Source organism: Dendropsophus ebraccatus, chromosome 8 (assembly GCF_027789765.1).
Source record: "Dendropsophus ebraccatus isolate aDenEbr1 chromosome 8, aDenEbr1.pat, whole genome shotgun sequence".
Taxonomy (NCBI): Eukaryota; Metazoa; Chordata; class Amphibia; order Anura; family Hylidae; genus Dendropsophus; species Dendropsophus ebraccatus.
In genome coordinates this window covers 56,608,173-56,633,572 of record NC_091461.1, presented here as the reverse complement: position 1 = coordinate 56,633,572, position 25,400 = coordinate 56,608,173, and the positions used below count along the sequence as shown (strand labels likewise).

General features: G+C 42.3%; 1 protein-coding gene across 6 annotated transcripts in view; it reads left to right on the top strand.

The window, feature by feature from the left end:
* Window positions 1-25,400, top strand: part of PDLIM1 (PDZ and LIM domain 1) — a 42,459-nt gene that overhangs the window by 9,022 nt on the left and 8,037 nt on the right. For 2 of the 6 annotated variants that reach the window (XM_069980439.1, XM_069980438.1), the window contains exons 2-5: window positions 5,879-6,030; window positions 13,043-13,127; window positions 23,872-23,942; window positions 24,951-25,259. In XM_069980439.1, coding sequence (XP_069836540.1) covers window positions 5,879-6,030; window positions 13,043-13,127; window positions 23,872-23,942; window positions 24,951-25,259 — 617 coding nt within the window. Of the gene's footprint in view, window positions 1-5,878; window positions 6,031-13,042; window positions 13,128-23,314; window positions 23,506-23,871; window positions 23,943-24,950; window positions 25,260-25,400 lie in introns of those variants that run through there. The other 4 variants (XM_069980441.1, XM_069980442.1, XM_069980443.1 and 1 more) reach the window with 3 other exon arrangements.

Sequence of the window (25,400 nt, the reverse complement as noted above, 5' to 3'; positions counted from 1 at the left end):
TGACACACGGCCTGTTCATCCAGTAATCGCCCTGTGTAATAATAGGTCCTTATTCAGTAGAAGTGACTTTACACAACAAGCCAAGGTGAGCACCCTGCTTACTTTCTCATGTACAATATTACCCTATCTTGTGCTCTGCTCTTTTACCATTCTAGCCATAGCCCTGTACTGGGGCTCACTGGAGGGTTTATGGCTTTATGCTGTAAAAAGTCTACTGCCAGTGTCTCCTCACCACTGAAAACTAACAAGGCCCAGAACCTGTGTGTATGTGTGGTGGCCAAGAGGGGTGCGACAGATGAAATAGCACTGAGCTACCTGGGTGCAATAGTATATTTCACATGGCAAGATGGGGATGCCAGCATAGTGTCCCTAGTGTACCACATACCCAGCTGTTAGTGATACAAAGTGCAGGTGAATTACTACTGACACTAGGATTCTAAAAAAAACTTTACTGCGAAAGTCATACAGTCTTGTACAGTGATCCCTCAACTTACAATGGCCTCAGGATACAATATTTTCAGCATACAATGTTACTTTCTGCACCATTGTAACTTGAGATCAGACTCAACATACATTGCTACAAACAGTCAGGATCTGCAGCAAATGTAAAAAAAAAAATAGCTGATTGACCAATGAAAGTGACCATTTTACTGGTAAAATCTCAGTATTAGTGAAGTGCATGCAGTGATTGGCTGTCTGGTATCTCCTCTCTAAAGTACAGAGTGATACTACATGTCCTGTACCGCTGTGTGTCTGGTATCTCCTCTCTACAGTACAGTGTGATACTACATGTCCTGTACTGCTGTGTGTCTAGTATATCCTCTCTACAGTACAGTGTGATGCTATATGTCCTGTACTGCTGTGTGTCTGGTATCTCTTCTCTATAGTACAGTGTGATACTATATGTCCTGTACTGTTGTGTGTCTGGTATCTCCTCCCTACAGTACAGTGTGATACTACATGTCCTGTACTGCTGTGTGTCTGGTATCTCCTCTCTACAGTACAGTGTGATACTACATGTCCTGTACTGTTGTGTGTCTGGTATCTCTTCTCTACTGTACAGTGTGATACTACATGCCCTGTACCGCTCTTTCCCTGCACCAGAATGAGTTGCACCTCAGGGCGGCTTCATTTTATTTTTCTGGGACCCTGCGTGACCTGTATAGGACCTGAAAACAGTCCAGTCCTCTACACAAAAAGAAATTTAGAGTGTCTTGTAGCTCTTTCTGACTGTCTGATATGTAAGGACTTGCTGTATCCATATTATTTAGCTGCTTATTTTCCTTTAAATTTTCATTCCCCCCCCCCCCCCCCCCATTTTGGGGGATTTAGGATCAGTTACCAGTTTTCCATGGAGCTTTGGTGTCACAATAGTTTCAACATACAATGATTGTCCTGGAACCAATTATTATCGTATGTTGAGGGACCACTATATGGCAAAAGACACATATGTTATGCTTGTAAGTGAAAATATTTGGTCACATTCCAAGAGTCATGAAAACCGATCACTACTGTCCCCAACCAGAGGCCAAGTTAGAGAATGGCAATGCCAGGGGGCCCTGGAGCTGAATTATCCAGCCCTGGACTAGAAGAAGGTCGTAGAACAAAGAACTTATCGCAGCATTGACTAAAAATGATGACTTGACTTGTAACAGTTTATGGTAAAGACACAGCAAAAACGTTGACCCTTGCACTGGCAATATACTTTGGTGTATGCGATTTAAAGGGGTTACCCAGTGCTACAGAAACATGGCCACTTTTCCCCCTCTCTTGTCTCCAGGTCAAGTGGGATTTGCAATTAAGCTCCATTTACTTCAGTGGAACTGTGTTTGAAACCCCACCCAATCTGGAGACAAGAGAGGGGAAAAAGTGGCCATGTTTTTGTAGTACTGGATAACCCCTTTAAGCAGTGTGTAGTGATGTGACAAGTAAAGAATATATACTACCCAAACACAGTATAAATTGCTAAGCAAGTTTTTTCTCAGCCAAGTGACAACCTTATACATAAAGTAGCTGGGATAGGATCAGCAGGAGACTGCATATCTGTCTTTATTGGACCCATACTGGATCTCCAAATTAGTGCTTCTCTATCTATTTTATTTTCCTTTTTTTTTTTTTTGTTTTTTGAAACTCCTAAGCAAAGGGGTATTCCGCTTAGGTAAAATACATTTTGAATCATCCCCTCCTAAAGACTAACAATTCTTCCATAAGTGTTATTATGTTTTTAGTCTCATTCCCCCAGTTCTGAGCTTGCTGCTTTCTGCTGAAGACACAGACAAATGTGTGTGAGCTGCTCTCCCCGTCGCCCCCCTCCCTTCTGAGACAGTTCATGTAAATAGTGTTCCCTAGCCAGCTGTCTCTTCACTCTGTGATTCCAAGAGAGTTCTTCTGAGTTCAAGTTGCTGGTGACCTCACTGTGACTGAACTCTCACGAGAGGGGGGAAGAGGGTGTTCAGAGCGGGGACGGAGTGAACAGCTCACACACAGTTTTCTCTGTCTTCAGCAGAAATCAGCAGCTCAGAACTGGGGAAGGAGACCAAAAAGATAATAACAAATAGGAAACAAATTGTTAGTCTTCAGGAGAGTCGAATACCCCTTTAAGAACTTGGAGATGGATCACATTCTGCAAGTATACATGTAACCTTTATGAGTTCATATTACTTAACCTTTCTGTAGTTTTATAAATAGGGCATGGCATGTACATGTCTTTTGTTTCTGGCTCTCAGCATAGATCATTTGGATGCTGATGAGGTGGTGTGTCAAGTGATAATCCATAGTATGATTTTGTACTGAACAGGTGGAATCCTCTTATTACAAGCTATTAAGGATGTCGCGTATGTGATAGACTCCGCTGCTATTGCTTTCCCGCTTGAGGTCATCCCTTTACAGTGCTATAGCTCCAACCATGTGTGCCAATGTCATGTTCATAATGATAACACATCTGGTGACCACAGTGGTAATGTTCCAACAGGATTAGATAAAAGTAAATCCTATTTAACTTCTGTTTTAACCAGTGACAGCCTTTGCTTTAGAGGCTACAAAAATCTTTGGCATATCAATGTTAGACTGTGGTTTGTCCAGCACAGAAACGGTGCACATTGAGGAAATAATGTCACTATTACTCTACATTCATTCCAAGTCAATGGGCCCACTAGGATCACTTTGTGATATACATCAGTATACAACATGATGCGACTACAGCCTTATACATGCAGTAAAATGTTAATAGTTTTATGTCAACACCTTGTCTAAACCTGTGAATAGATAACCCTACTGTTTCTGTGTGCTAGTCAGACTATACTTGGTCCAGCTTCTTGGTTGGTGCAGACACTGTTCATGCCATTGTGCTCCATATTTAGACATACAGAGTAGATTAGAACAAAGCCATAGAAAGCAATGTGTATTTTACAACTTCCATGTCTAATGGGAAAAACCAATCCATCACAGTCATGAAGCCATAACAATGCCTCTGTACAGTGCCCGAGTGATGAGGAGCATATACACTGCTGAACATTCAAACTGCAACACCAAGAGGGAAATGTCATGGACTTATGGAAATGATAGGATCAGCAGACGTGTTATTGATATGCAATGGATAAAGAAATAGAAACAAAATATTCAAGACATCTCCTTTTGTTCAGTGTTTAGTGTGAGTACCGCATGCTAAAATACACACAGGCCAATTATCGCTCCGTGTAATAGAGACAACGATCAGCCAATGAGATAATAATTGGCTGATCGTTTGTTGATGTCTAGACCTAAAATCATTGAGCATCTGGTACACATCAATACGTGTAATAGGAATGCGTGGCCAACGGCTGGTGACTGAGTCCTGGTGATTGGCTGAGCGGCCTGTGACTTCACACAGTCCCAGGAGCAGGCCAAAGCTAGCAGGATGTCAGGGAGCATGGAGAGGTATGTAAGAGTTTACTTTTTTACAAGGGCTGCACGGACATCGCTAATGATGTCCGTGCAACCCTTGCTGCCTGATTATCGTATGGGCTCAGTTTTTAATGATGTTTTTAATGGTTGTCTGAGGAATGTTGTCTGAAGAATGTTCTGCCATGCTGAATGGACCTTCAATTGCCAACAGAGTAGAGTCCGGAATCACTGCAGGCCAACAAAGCAGATTTTAGGCAATGCAGGCTCCTCAGAGTAGAACAAGCAACATGCAGCCTGGTGGTTTTGTGTTGAAAAACGGGTCCTGGTTTCACAACCAGATCAATATAAAGGTCCCCATATACTTTATACGCCTTTTGACTGAACTTGCTGCTCCCTCACTCACCCTCTGGCAGAAAAGTGATGCCAGAGTGGTCTGAATGTGACGTACCCTTCTCCATAGAGAACACAGGAATGTGCCGTAAGGCCTCATTCACATATTCAGTAATTTTTCTGGACTGCAAAACCTCCCGCTATTTTTACTCCGTGGTCCGTATAAATTCATCTGTATTTCAACCGTTTCCGTGAAATGTGAATATTACTAGTTTGCATATATTTGATCCGTGTCTTTTACGAACGTCACAGATGTGACATCCGTGACGTCCGTAAAAACACAGATCGCATAGACTATTGGTAATCCCTACCGCAATCACAATCCGCGCTAGAGCATGTCCTTTTTTTTTTTTATGGAACGGATTATGAATCAAAATTAACATGGACTGTGTAAATAGCCCAATAGATATCAATGTGCTCTGAGTTGAACCGTGATTACGGATCCGGAAAAACTGACAACTTTACTGAACGTATGAATAAGGCCTAAGTCTATGGGGGAGCCAGTTCTACCAGTTTGCACCAGTTTGATACCCCCCATGTGTTTCAGGAGGACAGGAGAGACGGGTCGGCCAAATAAATGTCTGCCAACAGTTCTTGAAGGTCTATGGCCAAACTAAGTTGGCTACAACTAAGATTATGATAAGATTAAAAGTAGACAAATACATGTTTTGTATATATGGTAAAAGAAGGAGGGAACGCCACATACATTTATTTTAGGCAAGAAACCTAACCCCCTATTCATGTTTTACTATCTAGTAGTAGTACCTCTGTGCCATTGCCCGGTCACCAGTCCCTTTACAGTATGATGACTTCAACCAAGTCCCTTTCTATCCCATGGTCTCTAGCATGGTGGTGATGTTTCCAGGAGCTGTATAACAATATGGCCTGTGACAGACTGTTTTATTATCTTTTAGATGATTTATTACTATTTGAAATTCTGGGTAGTTGTTCTGTCATATTGCTCTGCTTGTGATACTTAGCAGCCAGTCGGGTAGAGATCATTTCAGATATTAATCACTTCCTTCAGTTTATATTTTATCTCCAGCCCTGCAAATATTTTCCTCTCTGTTCTTGGCGTTATTGAACATTATAGGTAGCGGAAAAGGAATGCAATTCCAACAGACCAAGATTATCTGACAGATTATCTGACAAAGATTTGACGCCAAAACCAGAAACTGACTATAAACAGAGATCAGGTCATAAAGGAAAGCCTGAGATTTCTCCTCTTTTCAAATCCAGTCCTGGCTTTGGCTTCAAATCTTTGGCAGATAATCTGTCAGATAATCTTTCTGTGTAAAAGGGCCCTAACAGAGAAACTAGTAAACAATGGGATGGGGAATTGGCACAAGGGGCATAGAGTGAGGAAAACACCTTGTCCTTCTGTCTTAATATAACAGGTCGCCTCTGTTCTATACTCACAGCTACATCCCTTATACAGACAGACAAAATTGACTCCAAAATGAAGCTATAAGAGCATAACTAGTTTACCGTTTTTAAGCTATTGCCATGCATTGATCACAGAGGAGTTTCTGGAAATGGACTTGCATAGGTAATTTTACTTGATACAGATTGTAGCTCTGTGACTAAAGACCTTTCGTCCTTCCAGGTGACCCCGGGGAGTAAGGCTGCATTGGCTGATCTATCTATGGGAGATGTTGTTACAGCCATTGATGGAGAGAACACAGAAGGAATGACTCACTTAGAAGCACAGAATAAAATCAAAGGCTGTGAAGATGACCTCTGCCTCACAATAGACAGGTAACTCAGTGTAACTCAGGAATCTGTCCTTACTATAACTGTAATGATATTTACTACTAACACTAGTACACTAGCACAAACTTTCAAACACTATCGGAGAACCAGACTTCATAATTAATGCTGGGATCTCCAAGGTCCAGAGTGCAGAACACTGTCCGTGTATGGAGGGAATTCTGCGGATGTTTGCGCTAGGCCTTAGACTTAAAGTGACACTGTCACCCCCTTTTTTGCATTATGAGGTGTAAAAGGTACATTTAGCAGTTTTCACACCTTATTTATATTATAAGTCATGGTGCTTATTCCAGTAAAAAGTGTGCTCTCTGGGCGGTACTTCACGGCCGAAGCCCCACTTAGCCCCGCCCACAATGCTATCGTTGGCCTTGCCCCGCGATGTCATCAGCGCATAGGCCCCGCCCCTCGACGCCCATTGGAACAGGCAAGTCTAAAGGCCTAGGCCCCAACCCCTCTAGGTTGGCTCATACCAATGGCCGTTGAGAAGGCGGGGCCTATGGTGTTGTGGGCGGAGCTAAGTGGCGCTTCGCCCGTGAAGCCCCGCCAGATAGCACAATCCGCAGATGATAAAAGATCACTTTTACTGGAACAAGCACCCTGACATATGATATAAAAGAAGGATTTGTCCATCAATGGAAACTCTTAAGGGGCTCTCCAAAATGACCACCAACAGATGATGTCATTGGAGATAGCAGTTGGGCATGATGGAAAATCACGCCCAACATCTTTGGAGAGATAAGCCACAGCGAGAGCATTCTGGCTGTGGCTTACCCCCTCCCTATAGAGAATATAAGAACACTCCATTGTGCCAAACCTTCCTGTATGTGGGGAGGACAGGCGGTGATTTATAGAAAATGTACGCAGTCTCAGAGTTTTAGGACTGCTCATGTGAAAACATTCCTGTGTCAAACAAACCCCCCCCCCCCCAAGCCCTCGCCGCCCCTTGACACGTGGGAGCAAAACTATTGCATCTGAATGCAAGGAGCAGTCACAATCTGAGCTTTGCTTCAGGGAAAACACATGAGATATGAGATGCCACAATATAATGCAGATTGTCCTGACTGTGTTTTAGGGATTTATCCATATTCAATATAATGAAAATTTAATGGAATCTAGCAATAACATGGCTTTTAAAGATGGTAATGTTAAAGAAGCCTCATACATCACAGAGCTGTCATTCTACTATCACTGACAGTGCTTGCTGTTACGGAGGAGCAGGGGGCAAGTGTTTGCCACAACCACAGGGCACTACTTAGCTGTAGGGTAACCATATGATTGGGCAGGTGAAACCCTGCCTGCTTGATTCATGTATCTCCCTACCTGAGAGTCAAAAGACAGAAGAAATGAACAGGTCATGATAGTAAACCTGACTGATGTCTGCATAAATCATTATCTGAGTTTAGACATTGGTGGAATCATGAACTTCTATTATAGAACTTTCTTTATTACCTCACTGTCTGTCACCTGTTACTTATTACCAGGGCCGGCCTTAGGGTAGATGGCGTCCTGTGCGGAATTTGCTTTTGGCGCCCCTCCCCTACCCCACTATCACTACAGACCCTATAAGACAGTGCAGTTACATCCAGTGACTCACAGGAGGCGTCTTCTCTGATCAGAGTCGTTCATTTTTTCTTTTTCTCTCCATTCTGCCTGGGCCATCTTGTAGTCCTCTCCTGGCCATGAATCCTCTCTCCAGGATCATTTTAGGCTCCTTGCTCCAGCACATATAATAGTTAGATCCCCTGTGCCCCTATATAGTAGTCTGACCCCTCTGTGAAGCCCTTATATAGTAGGTGGCCCCCTCTGTGCCATCCCCATAGTAGTTTCCCCCTGTGCTCCCTATAATAATCCCCCCTGTGCTCCCCCATAGTAATCCCCCCTGTGCTCCCCCATAGTAATATCCCCCTGTGTTTCCCATAGTAATCCCCCCTGTGCTCCCCCATAGTAATATCCCCCTGTGTTCCCCATAGTAATCCCGCCACAGAACATCAGAAACATAAAAAAAAGCAAATAAACTCACCTAGTGCGGGATCCACCGCAGCAGTGCGTCTCCCGGCAGCCGGCGCTCCTCTCCTCTCTTCTCTTCTCCTTTCCTCCGGTACAGACACCGGCAGCGCCCCCTTTGATTGATGGGGTGATGCATACCCCTAAGGCCGGCCCTGCTTATTACATATTCTTGTCTAATCGCCTACGGAAGGCCGCACAGTCCATGTTCTTGTAAAATAAAAATCAGCAGGTCAGAAAAAAATCTCCTCTATTATGAGCCATGTAAGCTGTTAAGGAGCCTATACGCCATCAGTAACTTTAGGGGTAAAGATCCTTCAGCTCTCACTTATCTATCCTGTCCTCCTCATACATGGTGTGGTTAAACCCTCATAGGGAGTGGAGGAGTAAGCTGCTGCCAGACTAAAGAACTAAGCTTAGAACTAAAGGGTTGGGCAGTGAAAATCCATCACGCCGACCCTTCTCTCCACCAAAATAGTTTGTCAGATGGGGAGTCAGGAGGCCCCCCATACACTTTATAATGGTAGAGTCTTTGTACAATTTATATAAAGTGTATGAGGGGGGGACTAGTCAGTACCAAGCAAGGTCGAGCACAGGCTGGGACCCACTGAGACATCTACAATGGTCAGGTGAGTATCAGAAATGCAACATGGAGCAATAGAAGAAGGTGGCCTGATCTGAAGGGTAACATTTTATAGGCAATCATATATGGAAAAGATGGCACCAGATGAAATATGAGAAGAAGACAAGCCAACAGTGTATGTGTGACAACCTAAGCAATGTTCTACACTGGTGATACATTGTAGCAAAATTTCCAGAAATATTACTCATCTACTGTTTTCCGAATCTGGAAAGCAGAGAACCTGCCGAGAAACTGAAAAACAACAACATGTCCTCACAGGTTTTTTCTTTATATCTGCCCAAGGAACGTGCCCCAGTGCTTGCATGGTAGTCTGTAGCATTAAAACCAACAGAATTATAAAAGGAAACCTAAGGAAGAATATTGGACAAGCTGGGTGACCTTTTATCTAGATACCATTAAAAAAAGAACCTTTGAGATTGTGTTATGTAGAGCGCTGCATCTGTAATTTGTGACTAATACGGAGAAAATGCTGAGCCCGCCACATTCTACTCCGTCAGCTTAGTTACGGTGAATTCTGGACCATGGCCGCATCAAACCACATGAATGAAGTGTTTGGTTTACAGGCTACGGCTCTGTACATCTGTGAGAAGCACTTTGCCTGTTGTTTCCATGGTTATATACAGTTAATAAACACTCTGTTATAGTTTCTATTATAGTCTCGATCCCAGGGTTGTGGTGTTTGTTCTGGGATTGTCACTGTCTCAGCGAAGCAATTAAACTTTATATATAAGTGTAACAAAGGTGTAGCCTGCATGATGCAGAGAAATCTACACTGTAATAGTACAGGAAAGCAATGCTGGGCCATAAATGGAGGCTTATTACCATCTTTATGGCTCATTATAATCAACACTAGACAAGTAACTGACTTCAATTTCCCTAAAACATGGAAATAGTTTCATGTGATCAAAGAATGGACTATAGGACTCATATCTGTTGCACTACTGTATGTAAAGACATGTATAGATAGCCATTAGAAGCCAGTTAAACCATTGGACACCAAGAGCATATTTCTAGGCACATTAGCTACCGGGCACATGGGAAATGTCCCAGTGTGTAATCAAGGGGTTAGACCCCTACCAATCTCTAGAATGGGAGACCCCTGGCTGGTAAATTAAATACATGATTGCACTCAATATAGTAAACTTTTATATAGAGTCTTTATGACTTTCTAAAGTACAAGTTCATTGCGAGTACACGGTAGACACTCCATGGTCACAACCACACAACGTCTTTTTTTGGTCGTTTGACAGACTTTTTTTGGAAGGCCTTTATTTTAAAACCATGGCTATTATTCCACTTCCATGAAATGACAACTGTAAAAAAAAAATGCCTGTCAAACAGTCCAAAAAGATTTTATTGCGGCTGTGGCTATGGAGTTTTTACTGTGTAGTCTTCTGACATATCTGTTTTAGTACATACCTGCAGTCCCCATGAAATGGCAATTTTCTTAGATCTGTGTGTTGAGCCTTGATTGGACATTGTCAGTATAGCCCCCCCCCTCCCCCCCAAAGTATTGGCCAATTAATGTAGGGACACACCGCCAGCAGTTGTCAATTTATTCATATATTTCTAGGAGGAATAACAGGACTGGCATGATTTTGCATTCTAAAGCAAGATGCTCTTTTTTTACCTATGTACTAATTAGACACAGCAATGGCTGAGCTCAAGGAGGCCAGCGACAAAAAAATCAAATGGAGTACTCACTGAAGAGTCTCCATTGATACATTGCTCCCTATAAATTTAATTATGCAAAAAGAGGGGTCTCTGGAGTCTCAGTTATGAGTCTCAAAACACAGGAATAGCCAGATATCCCTCCAGGGGAGGGAATCCTATTGCCAAGGGGGTGACTCCCAGTGGGGAGATCACCAAACCACCCTGATACACAGCCCCTTAAGTCCCATTCAATTAGAAAATGCAATCCCAAAGGACCACTCTATGTTTCAAATGTTTGTGTCCTTGTAGCTTGCTATTTGCTATTGCGTATATTTTTATACTTTATTTTTTTTTCAGGGTTTGATTTTATATTCTCCTTTCCATGGGCTTAAAAAAATGACATCTTTAAAAAAAAAAATCTTCCAGCAATAAGGAATTTAGTTTTTTTCTCATGGAATTTTGGAAAATGTTTATTACTTGGCACCGTATTTTGATAATAAATAAGCTGTTATCCTGAGTAATATGTTTTCCTTTAGAATCTAAAACATCCTGTCATTTATCACACAGGATTATTTTTTGAATGTTAACATGGATATTTTAGTCTCATTCCCATTGCCTGTCATTCCTGGAAAGAACTCTAGCGAAACATAAACTAACTAAATTAGCTCCCCGAATTCAAAGATTTATATTAAAACTCCATATAAAGCCATGCAACCATGGACTGGACTAGCTCTCTGGTTTCTAAATGTAACTTAAAGTGTCACTGTCGTGAATTTTTTTTTTTTTTTTTTGCAGAAATCAATAGTCTAGGTCATTTTAAGAAACTTTGTAATTGGGTTTATTAGCCGAAAAATGCATTTTTATCATGAAAAAACAGTTTGAAGCTTTCCCTTCTGTCTTCATTGTTCTCCTATGGAGAGAGCTAAATAAAAGACCAAAACAGGACAACAAAGAGTTAACCTACAAATACCCCACCCTTTATCTCCTCTTACAGTCACCACTGACCTCTCTGAGCACTGATCACAGCTGTTCACTCAGCTCGGTGTCTGTAATCCTCTGTTATCTGCTTTCTGCTGTCGGCTAACTCCCTCCTCCCCCCTCCCCTCTCTATAGAACAGACTGGGTACGTCTGATGCAACAAGTCACAATTTCCTGATTTTTTTGCAGTGGATGGAAAAGAGGAGGGGGGGGGGCTGGGAAAAGGCTTTTTAAATGCAGATAATGGCATATTTGGCTAATAAACCCAATTACAAAGTTTCTTAATATCACCTGTACTATTGATTTCTGCCAAAAAAAAAATAATACGACAGTGACTCTTTAGGGATTGTCTCACAACCACAAAGGTCCCGCCACTCAAAATTTATTTCCTTTTTTTTTTTTTTTTTAAATAAACTGGTGTCAGAAAGTTATATAGATTTGTAATTTGCTTCTATTTAAAAAAAAAAAACTCCAGTGTTCCAATACTTATCAGCTGCTGTATGTCCTGCAGGAAATGTTGTTTTATTTACATTCAGACACAGTGCTCTCTGCTGACATCTCTGCCCGAGACAGGAACTTTCCAGAGCAGGAGAGGTTTTCTATAGAGATTTGCTACTACTCTTAAGATTTTTTAATAGAAGTACATTACAAATCTATATAACTTTCACAAGTTGATTTGAAAGGAAAAAAAAATCACTGGACAACCTAAGTTTTCTGGCCCTTTCTCGCACTGCATGGTGTGTACAGTGAATGGGCCTCTGCAGGCAATCATTTCCTCTTGCATGTTTCTGTTGAGGCCAGTGATCGGCTGGAGCTTCCCATGCACAGTGTCTGGTGATATCACAGTACACTCTCACCGGGCAGTCCAGTGTGGTGGCAGCATGGGACTGTGAACAAGCAGAGAGGTGAGTACGTTTCCGTAGCAGACCCTGCACAGTAACTGTACATGTTCAGAAAAATGGACTTATCATAGTTTCTATGAGACTAAGTTTTGTCCATTAAAGTGACTCTGTACCCACAACTCCCCCCCCCCCCCCCAAACCGCTTGAACCTTCGGATAGCTGCTTTTAATCTAAGATCTGTCCTGGGGTCCGTTTGGCAGGTGATGCAATTATTGTCCTAAAAAACAACTTTTAAACTTGCAGCCCTGTGCCAAACTGACGTGGCCTAGATTGTGTATGCATTAGGCTGGCACAACCTCTCTGTCCCTCCTCCCCGCCATCCTCATCATTAGGAATGCCTCAGGCAGGTATTCTCCTATTCTTCACCTGTGTCAGCACGGCACATGGGCTGGATCATTAAGGCACCTGTGCAATGTTTAGACAGGAGAAAATGTTCTAGGGGCATTCCTAATGATGAAGAGGGTGGGGAGGAGGGACGGAGGGGTAATGCAAAGTTAGGGAACAGATATTGTAGGCCACAGCAGTTTGGCACAGGGCTGCAAGTTAAAATGTTGTTTTTTAGGACAATAACTGCATCAACTGCCGAACGGACCGCAGGACAGATCTTGGATTAAAAGCAGCTATCCGAAGGTACAAGTGGTTGGGGGGGGGGGGGGTCAGACTGTGGGTACAGAGTCGCTTTAAAACTTTGTGGGTCATCTGGAGTTATTTTGAACAGGCTGGCAATGTATAGGCAAAGCATGCAAGGGCACTAAGCAAGTATTACAAAGCCATAAAATTACATAGCCAATAAATTTGTATTTCTTCTTTATTCTTGTAGGGTGGAGTCTAAAATATGGTCCCCTCTTGTAACTGATGAAGGCAAAACACATCCATATAAGATGAATTTGGCAGCAAATCCTCAGGTATATTATTGTATTTTAACCTATTTTTCATGCTGTTTGAGCAACTAATAATTAAAACTTTGCACCAATGTTGACAGGACAACAGCATGCTGGGATTTATAGTGTCACATTCACTAGGGGCTCAGGTTAGTTGCTTGTACTTGTACAGTAAATGAACCTGCTCCTTTAGGTAAATAAACATAATTTTCAGCTTTCTGCTATATTAATTCACTGCAAAAGGCGTCTGAAACCCATTGCAAACAGTGTGATGATTCCTCTAATGTTCCCAAGTGGCCAGGAATATTTGTTCCGTAACAATGATTGATTCTCCACTTGAGATGATGTATATACATATCCATAAAGCTGTGCGTCAAGCTGTTTTGTATCTATTGTATATTATCAGACCTTGTGATTCACTGTTTGTACAAAGCCCAGCTGTGACTTAGTATGGTGTAAACTATGATCTCATCTACTATGGAGAAAGAGGATATTTTACACCGATGTACCCACATTCAGATGAAAGACTTGATTTATAGCTTTATTTGTTCCTATTTACTAATACTGGAGAGCACCTTTAGAGCCCATACGAAGGCCAAAATGGCATGCATGGAGCCTTAAGTACATTAAGGCTGGGTTCAAACCGCGTGTTTGCAATCCGTTTAACTTATACGTTTATGGAAAAAAAACTGATGCAAAAATCGGATGCAATTGTGTGTCATCCGCTTGGATCCGTTTTTCCATTGTCTTCCATTATAAAAAAAAAAAAAAAAAACGGATTGAAATAGATGCCCTTTTTTTAATGGACACAAAAATAGTGTTAACTATGTTTTTCTGTCTGTTAAAAGTAACCAATTAAAAATATGTTGAACGGACTGCAAAAGCACAGTGTAAACCAAACATAAGACCATGGGTTTGTATTATGACCAATAGGCACTAAATACAATGGAGTCTACAGCCCAGATATATGTAAGGGTATGTTTACACTGTCTCAGTGTGACACTGCTTCTCTATGGAAGAGCGTGCACTCCTCCTCTGCCGCCGCTCTCCGCTTAAAGAAGTGACATATCACTTCTTTGAGCAGAGAGCGTTGGCAGCGGAGGAGTGCATGCTCTCCCATAGACAGGCTATGACACAGTGAGGCAGACGGGATTCCGCGGCAGAACTTTCTGCCTGATTTACTCCGTGTGGACATACCCTAAGGGTGTAAAATATACACTGGTGTAAACTGCTCACAGCAACCAATGACAACTCTGCTTTTCTTTTACCAGAGCTGAGCTGTGATTGGTTGCTGTGGGCAGTTTACACCCTTTGATAAATCACCCCCATTATGTGCTTTTGTGGGACACTATATTCTACCCAAGAAGCAATGTCTCTAGGGGAAAATACTTCCATTTTGCAGCTTACAGTAAAGCATGCCACTTTTTTTTTTTTTTTTAATTGCAAATTCTGATAGAAATTGAGAGAAAAAATTGGAGGTCCTTATTCTTGACATAACATTTACAGATTTGTACAGTGATCTGTAATGCTGAGTGCATGTGGCCTTAAATTACCCAACAAATGACTAAAGCTCTTACTGTATAACCCTGTAACTCTGCTGCTTAAAGTCAAATAGTTACAATTACTATGTCTATTGTCTCACAAATCAGCTGATATCGGCTGTGATGGACGATAATCGGCCCGTGTAATAGAAGGCAACGATCAGCCAACATGAACAATGTCGGCAGAGCGTTGCTGTTGTTTGTCTTTCAACATGTTGAAAGACAAACGAGTGTGATAGCAGCGACCTGCTGCCGTCGCTCCGTGGTATAGGAGCTGCGGCCTCCCCTGCACTTACCCGCTTGCTGCCGCTGACAGCGCTCGTTAGCTCCTCTATGTCGCTCCGTGTAATAGGGGCTTAAAGTAAGAATAAAAATATCATGAATGCTAATAAGGTCTGCATTTACGCAATGCATGTTATTAAGGGCTGGATGCTGGCATGCAATGTTTTTAGCATCATAATAAATATCACTTTTCACAAAGAAGCTGAATAAATCACAACTTGGAATGAGATCTACTGCATGCATGGCAATTGGAACGGAATTTTTAGTATTGTTTTGGGTTTGTCTTTCTAGCTTTTATGCAACAAGTGGTTAACCTGTTCACAATGCAGAAGTAAATATCGTGTCATTGAGACAATATAAATCACTTTTAGAAAGACCAGTCTGTTAAAGAAGTTTTCTGGTACTTAGATATTTACGGCCATGGGACTGCTTTTATTGAATGGGAATGGTACGAGCTGTGAGCTAACATTTTGAAATCTTTGTCTTCCTGGGTTGTGTCTCTTTCCTGTAGAATCTGTATTTCTAGGTAATTTAGAGAGAAGTCGTTCTTACAGGCTTGTGTAGGAAACTGACGTAATCTGGTCGGCGTTCAAGAGAAATACATTACTGGTAACATTATTCTAACTCTGATCTGAACTTTTCTGGGCTCATTTATAATACACATGACAAGGCCATTCGAGGATAACATTTTACTTCTAATGAACATACATTGGATAGATTGTCCCTATATATGCAGAACATATGGAAAATATACCTTTGCTCAGATGTAGCATAAGTTCTCACTTATCTCGGCACTGTGTTGCTTGCTAATTCTGTGACTTCAATGGGTATTCTGACGTTTGGTAAAATAAAAATAATATATATGTATGTATATTGCAGAAACATACAGCATTGCTGCAGTTCTGAAACCACCAAAAATCTATTTCTCTGTGCTTGTTGGTCTCTTCAGATAATCATTGCTCTTCCTGTTTTAGCGGCTACTCAATACTACAGTTCCCAATCAGAGTATTGCTCTACACAGCAGACTCTTTCTCACATAATACGTCTGCAGAAGCTGCTGTATTCGCTCCTCTGCTGGTGGCATTGTTCAGCACAAGGCAGCATGTTGTAAACATGCTTAATTCTTTCCTAAATGTCCCAATGCAGATCTATATGTAAATGATAGGGGGTGATAGGGATGTAAGCTGTAGGGTTGGTCAGAGGTGGTGATGTTGGCTGGAAGGGCTGGTCAGAGGTGATAACATCACACAGGTGTAAGGGGTTTGAGCTCAGAGGCAAGATCCAGGCAAGCCTCCTGAGACAGCAGAGGTTAATGAATTGTCCTGGGAGAGAGGGAGGAGCTGCTGAGACAATACACATTGTGTAGTTTTTTCCCTTTCAACTTCTTGTCAGGGATAAATCAAGTAAAAATGTGCTGAGGTCAATACTATTATTGATAATGCAATATTAGTATTAGTAAGTTATATGTCTTAGGGCCCTATTCCACCGGACGATTATCGTTCAGATTATCGTTAAATCGTTCGAATCTAAACGATAATCGTTCGGTTGAAATGCAGTTAACGATTAACAACCGAAAGAGAAATCGTTGATCACTTTATAAAACCTGGACGTATTTTTATCGTTGCTCATTCGCAAATTGTTCACATTGAATAAGACATCGTTTGGTCGTTCGCAGTAAATACGAACGCAATAGCGAAAAAAAAAAACGATCGCAAATACAATCATAAGTAACGATTATCGTTCCATGGAAATGAGTGAACGTTTTCAGGTCTTTCGCAATAGCGGTCATTTGAGATCGTTAATCGTTAACGATTAACGATCTCAAACGATCTCGTCCGGTGGAATAGGGCCCTTAGGCTATGTTCTCACACAGTATTTTGCTCGGTATTTTTCAACCAAAACCAGGAGTGGATTGAAAACACAGAAAGGCTATGTTTCCACACTGTTGAAACTTAGTGAATGGCTGCCAATTAACTGGAAATAGCGGCCGTTATTTCAAAACCACCTTTTTATTTTAAATATCAGCAATTATTTCCCATTAAATGACAGCCATCCACTCAATTTCAAGAGTGTGAGAACACAGCCTTTGTGTTTTCAATCCATGCCTGGTTTTAATTGCAAAATACTGAGCAATAATACTGTGTGGGAACATAACCTTAAAGTAATAGTTTTGTTTATCAATTCGTAATCAATTTTCTAATACCGGAATATCACTTTAAGGTAACTTGTATAGTTTTACATAGAATGACGGTTGAATCACCAAGTACAAAATAATATCAAGATATTACGTTTTCATTCTGACCACTAAGACTAAAACGAATTTGAGACTTCCTGTTGTTTCTGTGGTGATAAGCAGAGGACTGCCAGGCATCTGTCCAGCATAACAGTAATAGAGAAGACAAAAAGTGCTCAATGTTACCTCACCTGTAGATTGACTTCTGCACAGGTCGCAGCTCAAAGAGGTCAAAGAGCATGCTTATGAGCCTGTCCAGAGGGTATGCCATGAATGCCTAAGAAACATATACCTTTTATTAATGTATTTTAGATTGGCAGATGACTGCTCTATATGAGCACTGATCTAGTACATTAGAACGCCGTTTTCGTGGCTTACTTATTGAGCAGCTGGCTACACAAACTATTGCTGGATTGTTCATGCGGCCCTTCATTTACAATATTGTTGGCCACAAATCCTCTTTTTACATGGGGAAAAAAGTGCAGTCAATTAACAGTCATTTTGAGGGCCCCATGATCCCGGCGATCAGCAAAAGCCTTCTCTTTATTGATCCCTGGCTCTTTTACATGGGGTGAATCTTGGTAAAATACAAATAAAAAAAAGAGGAAGGCAGGAGTGGTGAAAACATAATAAACAAGTTCCGCTTACTCATTCCAGTCACTGCTCCCAGATCCCCACTGGTCTCCTCTATCTCCTGTGACATCATGGCTCGACAATCAGTAACTGAGGCTTAAAGGGAAGTTCCTATGGAGCCATGACATCACAGGAACCAGGAGATAGAGATAGTAAGGGGTTTGGGAGTGTTGTCACAGCAGCTGCAGGAAATTGGAAGTGTAACCTATTTGTTATGTTTTCACCATCCTGTATTTTGTTTCCTACATTTTGCCTGGAATACACCTTTTTAAAAATGTTTAATATTTGCAAATATCAACATTGTACCCTTAATGCCAACACTAGAGAACTGGCGGAGCCCTTTTTGAAATCTGTCTATTACCCTGGCAGCTTTTATTAGCAGCCACTAAAACACAACATAAAACTTTCTGAAACAACGGCCGTTATTTGTATAACAATGGTCGTTGTTATAAAATACGGACGCTGTTTTTGCATAGTGTGAACATAGCCTAATAGTTAATCTACCAGAGAGTTAGGTAAAAGTAAATCGCTGTGTAACTTCCTGTGAAATCTAATACGTAGAGAGGAAATGTCAGTGCTCCCGGTGTTAGTAGTGTGCTGGGATTGAGGTTTAGTCATGTTGTGCTTTGTCCTTGTTGTTCTGTTTCCTGAGAGACATGATGTCATTGTAAGGGTGTGTCGGCCATTGCTAGGTGTGATAAGAATGGGATAACCGGCACAAGATATAACAGGACTATTGTTTCATGCACTGGAGCCGTGATTGCCTCATAGCTATGGAATGTCAGGGGGCCATGGATATTACGGAAGGTGATTTAACACCTTCCATGCAGTCATGTACTGTAGGTTAATGCCTGATGCAGCTTCAGCAGATGAAGGATATTCATGTTGTAATGCAAAAGTATACCATTTTTTACTATATGTTTCTATCAATTGTTTAGTTTTTTTCAAGAACTTGCAGTCTCCCAATAAAAACTTTCATTGCTCATGAAGTGGATACACAGATGTTTGCCTCATTAAAAGGGTCCCCATACACCTTACACTACAGGCGGCCGTACCCACTGCTTGGCCGTCATTCTAAGGTGTATGGGGCTGTCACTTATTGAGCAGCTGGCTACAGAAACTATTGCTGGATTGTTTATGCGGCCCTTAATTTGCAATATTGTTGGCCCCAAATCCCCTTTTTAGAGGATTTGTGATGGAAAATCATGGTTGACCCCTTTATTCAGATAGGGGTAAGCTGCAGCAAGAGCGCTCTTGCTGCAGCTTACCCCAACCCTTCCTATTCCTGTGTATGGTGAGGATGGTCAGACTGCAAAGCCGGTCATACACATAAGATAGCTGTTGATGACTTCTATGTCTCTCAATCCCCCATAGACAATGCAAAGTGGGGAGAAAGCTGCTGCCAGGCACCCCTGGAGGTGGCTTATCTGAACAAGAACATTAAAATCCAATCTGCTGGATACATCTTTCCTCTATCATCTGTCCTCATACACATTAGCCTGTCAGCTATACACACTAAAATCTGCAGGATCAGCCAATACATAGCTCATGTATACAGCTAGCTATACCAGTTGTTGCAAAACTGCAACTTTTTTCTATCACTTAAAAGTAATCAATAAAGCTTCCTCTCAGGTGGCTGCAAGCAGAGATCTTCAAACCCAAAGAATTAATGCAAAAAACATATTGTCAAATTAACTATTCATAATATATTCAATAACTCTAATGATTATAAACGAACCTCTGGTCCATAGTAAACATCTATAGCAGGGTTACTCAACAATTTTTTAGTGAAGGTCCACTTACCAGGGTCCATTGTCAGGTGAAGGTCCGAGCTGAACATCAGTAGTAGTTTTGTTAACTTTTCACAAAGGTTGTTGAACTATTTACATACAGAATTGATGCTTCTGTGCGCTCTCCCCCAGTAGTATATAGCCCCCCTGTGGGCTCTCCCCCAGTAGTATATAGCCCCCCTGTGCGCTCTCTTCCAGTAGTATATAGCCCCCCTGTGTGCTCTCCCCCTGTAGTATATAGCCTCCCTGTGCACTCTCCCCCTGTAGTATACAGCCCCCCTGTGGGCTCTCCCTCATAGTATATAGGCCCCCTGTGCGCTCTCCCCCTGTAGTATATAGCCCCCTCTGTGCTCTCTCTCCCTGTAGTATATAGCCCTCCTGTGCTCTCTCCCCCTGTAGTATATAGCCCCCCCTGTGTTCTCTCCCCCTGTAGTATATAGCCCCCTGTGCCCTCTCCCCCTCCCATATGGTCCCCTGTGTGCTATCCCCCTGTAATATAAAGCCCCCCTGTGTGCCCTCCCCTGTAGTATATAGCCTCCCTGTTCTCTCTCCCCCTGTAGTATATAGCCCCCCAGTAGTATATAGCCCCCGTGCACTCTCCCCCTCCCATATAACATAAAAATAAAAAAAACACTTATGCTCATCTGGGTCCCACGTCTCCTCTTCTCTTCCCTCTTGTGGCTGCACTGCAGCGGTCGCAAGAGGCCGCTCTCCCCTTGTCCTGGCGCCAGCGTAGTGACGTCATTCGAGTGCCGACACCAGGGGCATAATGTGGCCGCTTGGCTTTCTTTCTGTCAGTGCTGCCGCAAGGTAGGTATGAGCGCTCGTTACGAGCGCTCATAATTACTGTGCAGAGCGCAGCTAGCAGCAGGGTCCAGACAGCTGGCCTCCGTGGTCCGAGTTCGGACCACAGAGGCCAGTTGAGGGCTGCTGATCTATAGCAATCTATGAAGGTTCTATAGAAAGATGTCTAATTGATGTAGCTGTGGGTCTGAGATCATCACTTTGTGTTCCCTTTGGAAAGCTGTGTTAGTGCATAGCATCTATGCATGATATAAACATTCACTGTTGCACAGTTCTTTTCCACTTGTTGTCCATAAAGGAAAGCTAAACCTAGAAATATAGTAGATAATGACTATATATTGATACTATAAAGACTGCACATAAAGGCTATAGACACTAGTGTTCAGTGAACTTGCCATCCCAACTCCACTTAACACTAATGGGCACCTGCACACTTATGTTTTGTTAATTTCTTTTCTGTATGCAAAATGAAGAAGCTTTCTAATTAGTTTTCCATAAAATGCTCTTATCATTTAGCTGCTGCTCACTTCCCTGAGGAAAGCAAACACAGGCTGGAGAGAGAGAGGAAAGCAGATACAAGGCAGACTGCAGGGGAGAATCACATAGGCACGTAGAAGTAGAATGAAAAAAGAAAGCTAACCCAGCAAATTGCAGGCTGTTCAACCAAGCACCATAATATATGCATGGCAAAAAGGTGTCCATAGCCTATAATTGTTACAACCTTAAATATTGTCATATATCGTTATGGGCCACACATCCCGTTTACGCAGTTCGATGTGATGCAGAAATATATTATTGTATCATCCGCATAAATTACACAGTTGGACAATGATCAAGTGTTTTGTCATTCGTCGGCTGATCATTGTCCCTTTTACAGAGGTTGATTATTGGGAACAAGTGTACCTACAAATACTCATGTGCTAGATAGTTCTTCCATGTAAATAGGTCTTTACAGTGGGCAATGAAAGTTGTATAACTGTTTTGTTAATTTATATATTTTTATTTATTTTTTTTATATGAAGTAAATAAAGTTATTAAGAAAAACACTATCCTTAGTAGTTACGTCAGGCCTTAAAACAACATGACTTAAAGGTGAACTCCTAAACAGATACCTCAGTTTAAAGTGACTCTTTACCCACAATCTGTCCCCCCTAAACTGCTTGTACCTTCGGATAGCTGCTTTTAATCCAAGATCTGTCCTGGGGTCCGTTCAGGCAGGTGAGGCAATTATTGTCCTAAAAAACAACTTTTAAACTTTAAGCCCTGTGTCAAACGGCCAGGGCTTAGATTGTGTATGCATTAGGCTGGCACAACCTCTCCGCCCCTGGAAAAAAAAATTTCTTTCTGAACACTGCACAGGTGCCCTAACGATCCAGCCCATGTGCTGGGCTGACACAGCTGATGAATGGGAGACAATCTGCTTAAAAGTTTAAAAGTTTTTTTTAGGACAATAACTGCATCACCTGCCGAACGGACCCCAGGACAAATCTTGGGTTAAAAGCAGCTATCTGAAGTTACAAGCCGGTTGGGGGGGGGGGGGCAGATTGCGGGTACAGAGTTGCTTTAAAGGGGTACTCTGGAGAAAAAATATTTTTTAAATCAACTAGTGTCAGAAAATTATACAGATTTGTAAATTACTTCTATTAAAAAATATCAAGTATTTCAATACTTATTAGCTACTATATGTCCTGCAGGAAGTGGTGGATTCTTTCAAGTCTGCCACAGTGCTCTCTGCTGCCACCTCTGTGACTAGAAATGTCCAGGTATTAGTTATTGTTGGCTTCAAAATCTTTGAAACTGTTCAGGTGTCCTGAATGAAGACCAGCCATGCTGGTGCCCTTTTATAGCTGTAAAAGGTTTAGGGTATATTCACACGAACGGGCTCGCAGCGAGATTTTGGCTGCGAGCCCGGCAGGTCCTGGCAGTTCCCATACACTACATACTTGCTGCGGTCTAAACGACCGCAGCGAGTATGTAATTATACCGCCCTTAACCCCTTCTGCTCCCGCCCGGCTCCCCCGCTGTAAGCATACTTTACCTGTCCTTGCTGCACGGGTCCGGCGTCCTGCTCTCCCGCCCGGCCAATCAGTGGCTGCGGCTGGGCAACACACTGATTGGCCGGACAGGAGAGCAGGACGCCGGACCCGTGCAGCAAGGACAGGTAAAGTATGTTTACAGCGGGGGAGCCGGGTAGGAGCAGAAGGGGTTAAGGTCGGTATAATTACATACTCGCTGCGGTCGTTTAGACCGCAGCAAGTATGTAGTGTATGGGAACTGCCAGGACCTGCCGGGCTCGCAGCGAGAATCTCGCTGCGAGCCTGTCCGTGTGAATATACCCTCATAGGGAATCTGCCAGGTGATTTCCCATAGTAAAACTAATCACAGTGCCAGGCAGAGTTTCAAAAAGCACCTACCTTTCCAGGCTTATGTTTAGAACTTTTGCTTCCTAGTTGGGCAATTTTGTGTTTATGCAAATGAGCAGCAAGTGCCTACAAGGCGGGGTCGATCACCTCAAGTGCCCAGCATTTCCATCTCCTACAGCACAGGTACTGTCAATTAAATCCAGGAGGAGGAGAAAAGCTATGATGGAGGATAAATTGCCCGGCACCTAATATGCACAGCTCCACCTTGTGGGCATTTGCTGTCATCTGCAAATATGAAAAAAATACTAATTGCTTTACTGAAGCAGAAGTTCATAGATCTTTGGAGCTGTAATCACTTACACTATGTGAAAGCATCAGACAGATTTCATGTAGTTAACTAATTGTCCAAGATGAGATTTTAATGTAATGGGTTTGGAGGCTTCCATTCTGCCCAGTGAATGTGGAGTCATGTTGTTTTGCGTTGCATGAATACCGGCTGTCTTGTCACTCCACGCGTGCATGTTAGAGACACTTCTGATTTTCCTTCTGGTCCCCTTGCATGCAGGAAATAAAACCAATAGGAAGTGCACACAATCGAAGTGCTTTGCCGTTCACTGCCGCATCCGCTTCCAACACCCCCAAAGTGATCACTGCTCAGTACAACAACCCAGCCGGCCTCTATTCCTCTGACAACATCCAAAACTTCAATAACACTTTGGAGACTAAATCCTCTGGTGCCCAAGTGCCAACTAAAGTGTAAGTATGTTTGTATTGATAATATCAATGGTGTAAAGCAGGGATGGGGAACCTTCGGCCCTCCAGCTGTTGCAAAACTAAAATTCCCATCATGCCTGGACAGCCAAAGCATGATGGGAATTGTAGTTTTGCAACAGCTAAAGGGCCAAAGGTTCCCCATCCCTGGTGTAAGGTGTGAGGACTATACATGGTTGTTTGTCATTCTGATATGATTTTCTAGATCTTCTATAGTGGTACATGTCACTTTTTACACTGTGAATTTTTTTTAACATGTATTTAACATTGTTAATTTTCTTCTTCATTTACAAGCAGCCTACAGATGATTGACAGATGGGAAACTAACCGTATGTTTTCTTCATTTACCAGAGGCCTGTCAAATTTCAGCGTGCTTTCAGCATGACTTACCAGCCACTAAAATCACCAACAGGCTCCATCAGGTGCTTTCTCCTTACAATGCTCCCATTTTCTAGTAGGCAAGACAGTGACGCCACATTTCCAAGAGCCAAGTGAATAGTCAGAGAAGTCCAGTCTGTACAGACAGTGTCCCTGTGATCTCACTAGTTCCTAGTGAATTGATTGGCTAATCCAGAAAATGCTGTTCTCCAGTTTATGTTAATAACAGATACATGAGGATAGTTTTCTGTAAGAGAAACAATGACCACATAGATCGGATTCGCATCTCCCTTAATATGTAGAGAAGAGCACACAGATTTTGTACTAGTGACTGGCATAGCTTGCATCAGTTATTTCATTAGTTAAAGGAAAAGTCTGGCAAAATTTTTTATTAAAGTATTGTATTGTCCCCCAAAAGTTATACAAATCACCAATATACACTTATTACGGGAGATGCTTATAAATTGCTTTTTTCCCTGCACTTACTACTTCATCAAGGCTTCACTTCCTGGATAAAATGGTGCTGTCACAACCCGACTCCCAGAGCTGTGCGGGCTGTGGCTGCTGGACAGGATGATGGCAGGGGGACACTGAGGGACACAGGGCACTGGAGGGACACTGAGCATCCCTCTGCCATCATCCTGTCCAGCAGCCACAGCCGCACAGCTCTGGGAGTCGGGTCGTGACATCACCATTTTATCCAGGAAGTGAAGCCTTGATGCAGTAGTAATTGCAGAGAAAAAAAGCACTTTAGAAGCACTTCCCGTAATAAGTGTATATTGGTGATTTGTATAACTTTTAAGGGGTAATATAATACTTTTGCTGGACTTCTCCTTTAATTGCTCACTTTTATGACGTCCTATAATGTCATACATTATTATTAACCCCAGTTTATTTGCACAGAGGGTTGTTTTATGTACAGACTTTGTATAGGACAATGATGGCTGTGTGCAATTGTTTACACAATATTAATGGTGACATTTCCTTCCTTTTGTTGTTCATCTCATGAACATCTCTCTATCTTTGATCTTTAACCTTATACTGGTTTCTAGTCCTGTTTCTCCTTCTGCCCTGTTTAAAGCTCCCCTGGCTTCTGTCTACAACCCTCTTCAGTCCCGTACCTCCCCTGGCTCGTTGCAGAGGAGGCACAGCACCTCCTCTATCCCAAATCAAGTGCGAGTGGTACCAGAACAGTTAAAACAAGCTGCACAGATTTGTCCTAACAGTCCGGTGGAGGTGGATGTTCCTGGACTCAAAGTCACCCACATCCAGTTTAACTCCCCATTACAGCTCTATTCCCAGGAAAACATTATGGATACATTGCAGGGGCAGATCTCTTCCATTAACCCAACTTACTCCAGGTAACATTGCCTGTGTGCACCATTACCTGGCACTGTGCATGTTGTGTTGTGGACTGGCACTGCCTGCCTCTCATACGGCATCTCACCATGTAATACTTCTTCCTCTCACCTCATCCTTTGCTTTTCACTGTGAATTTCCCA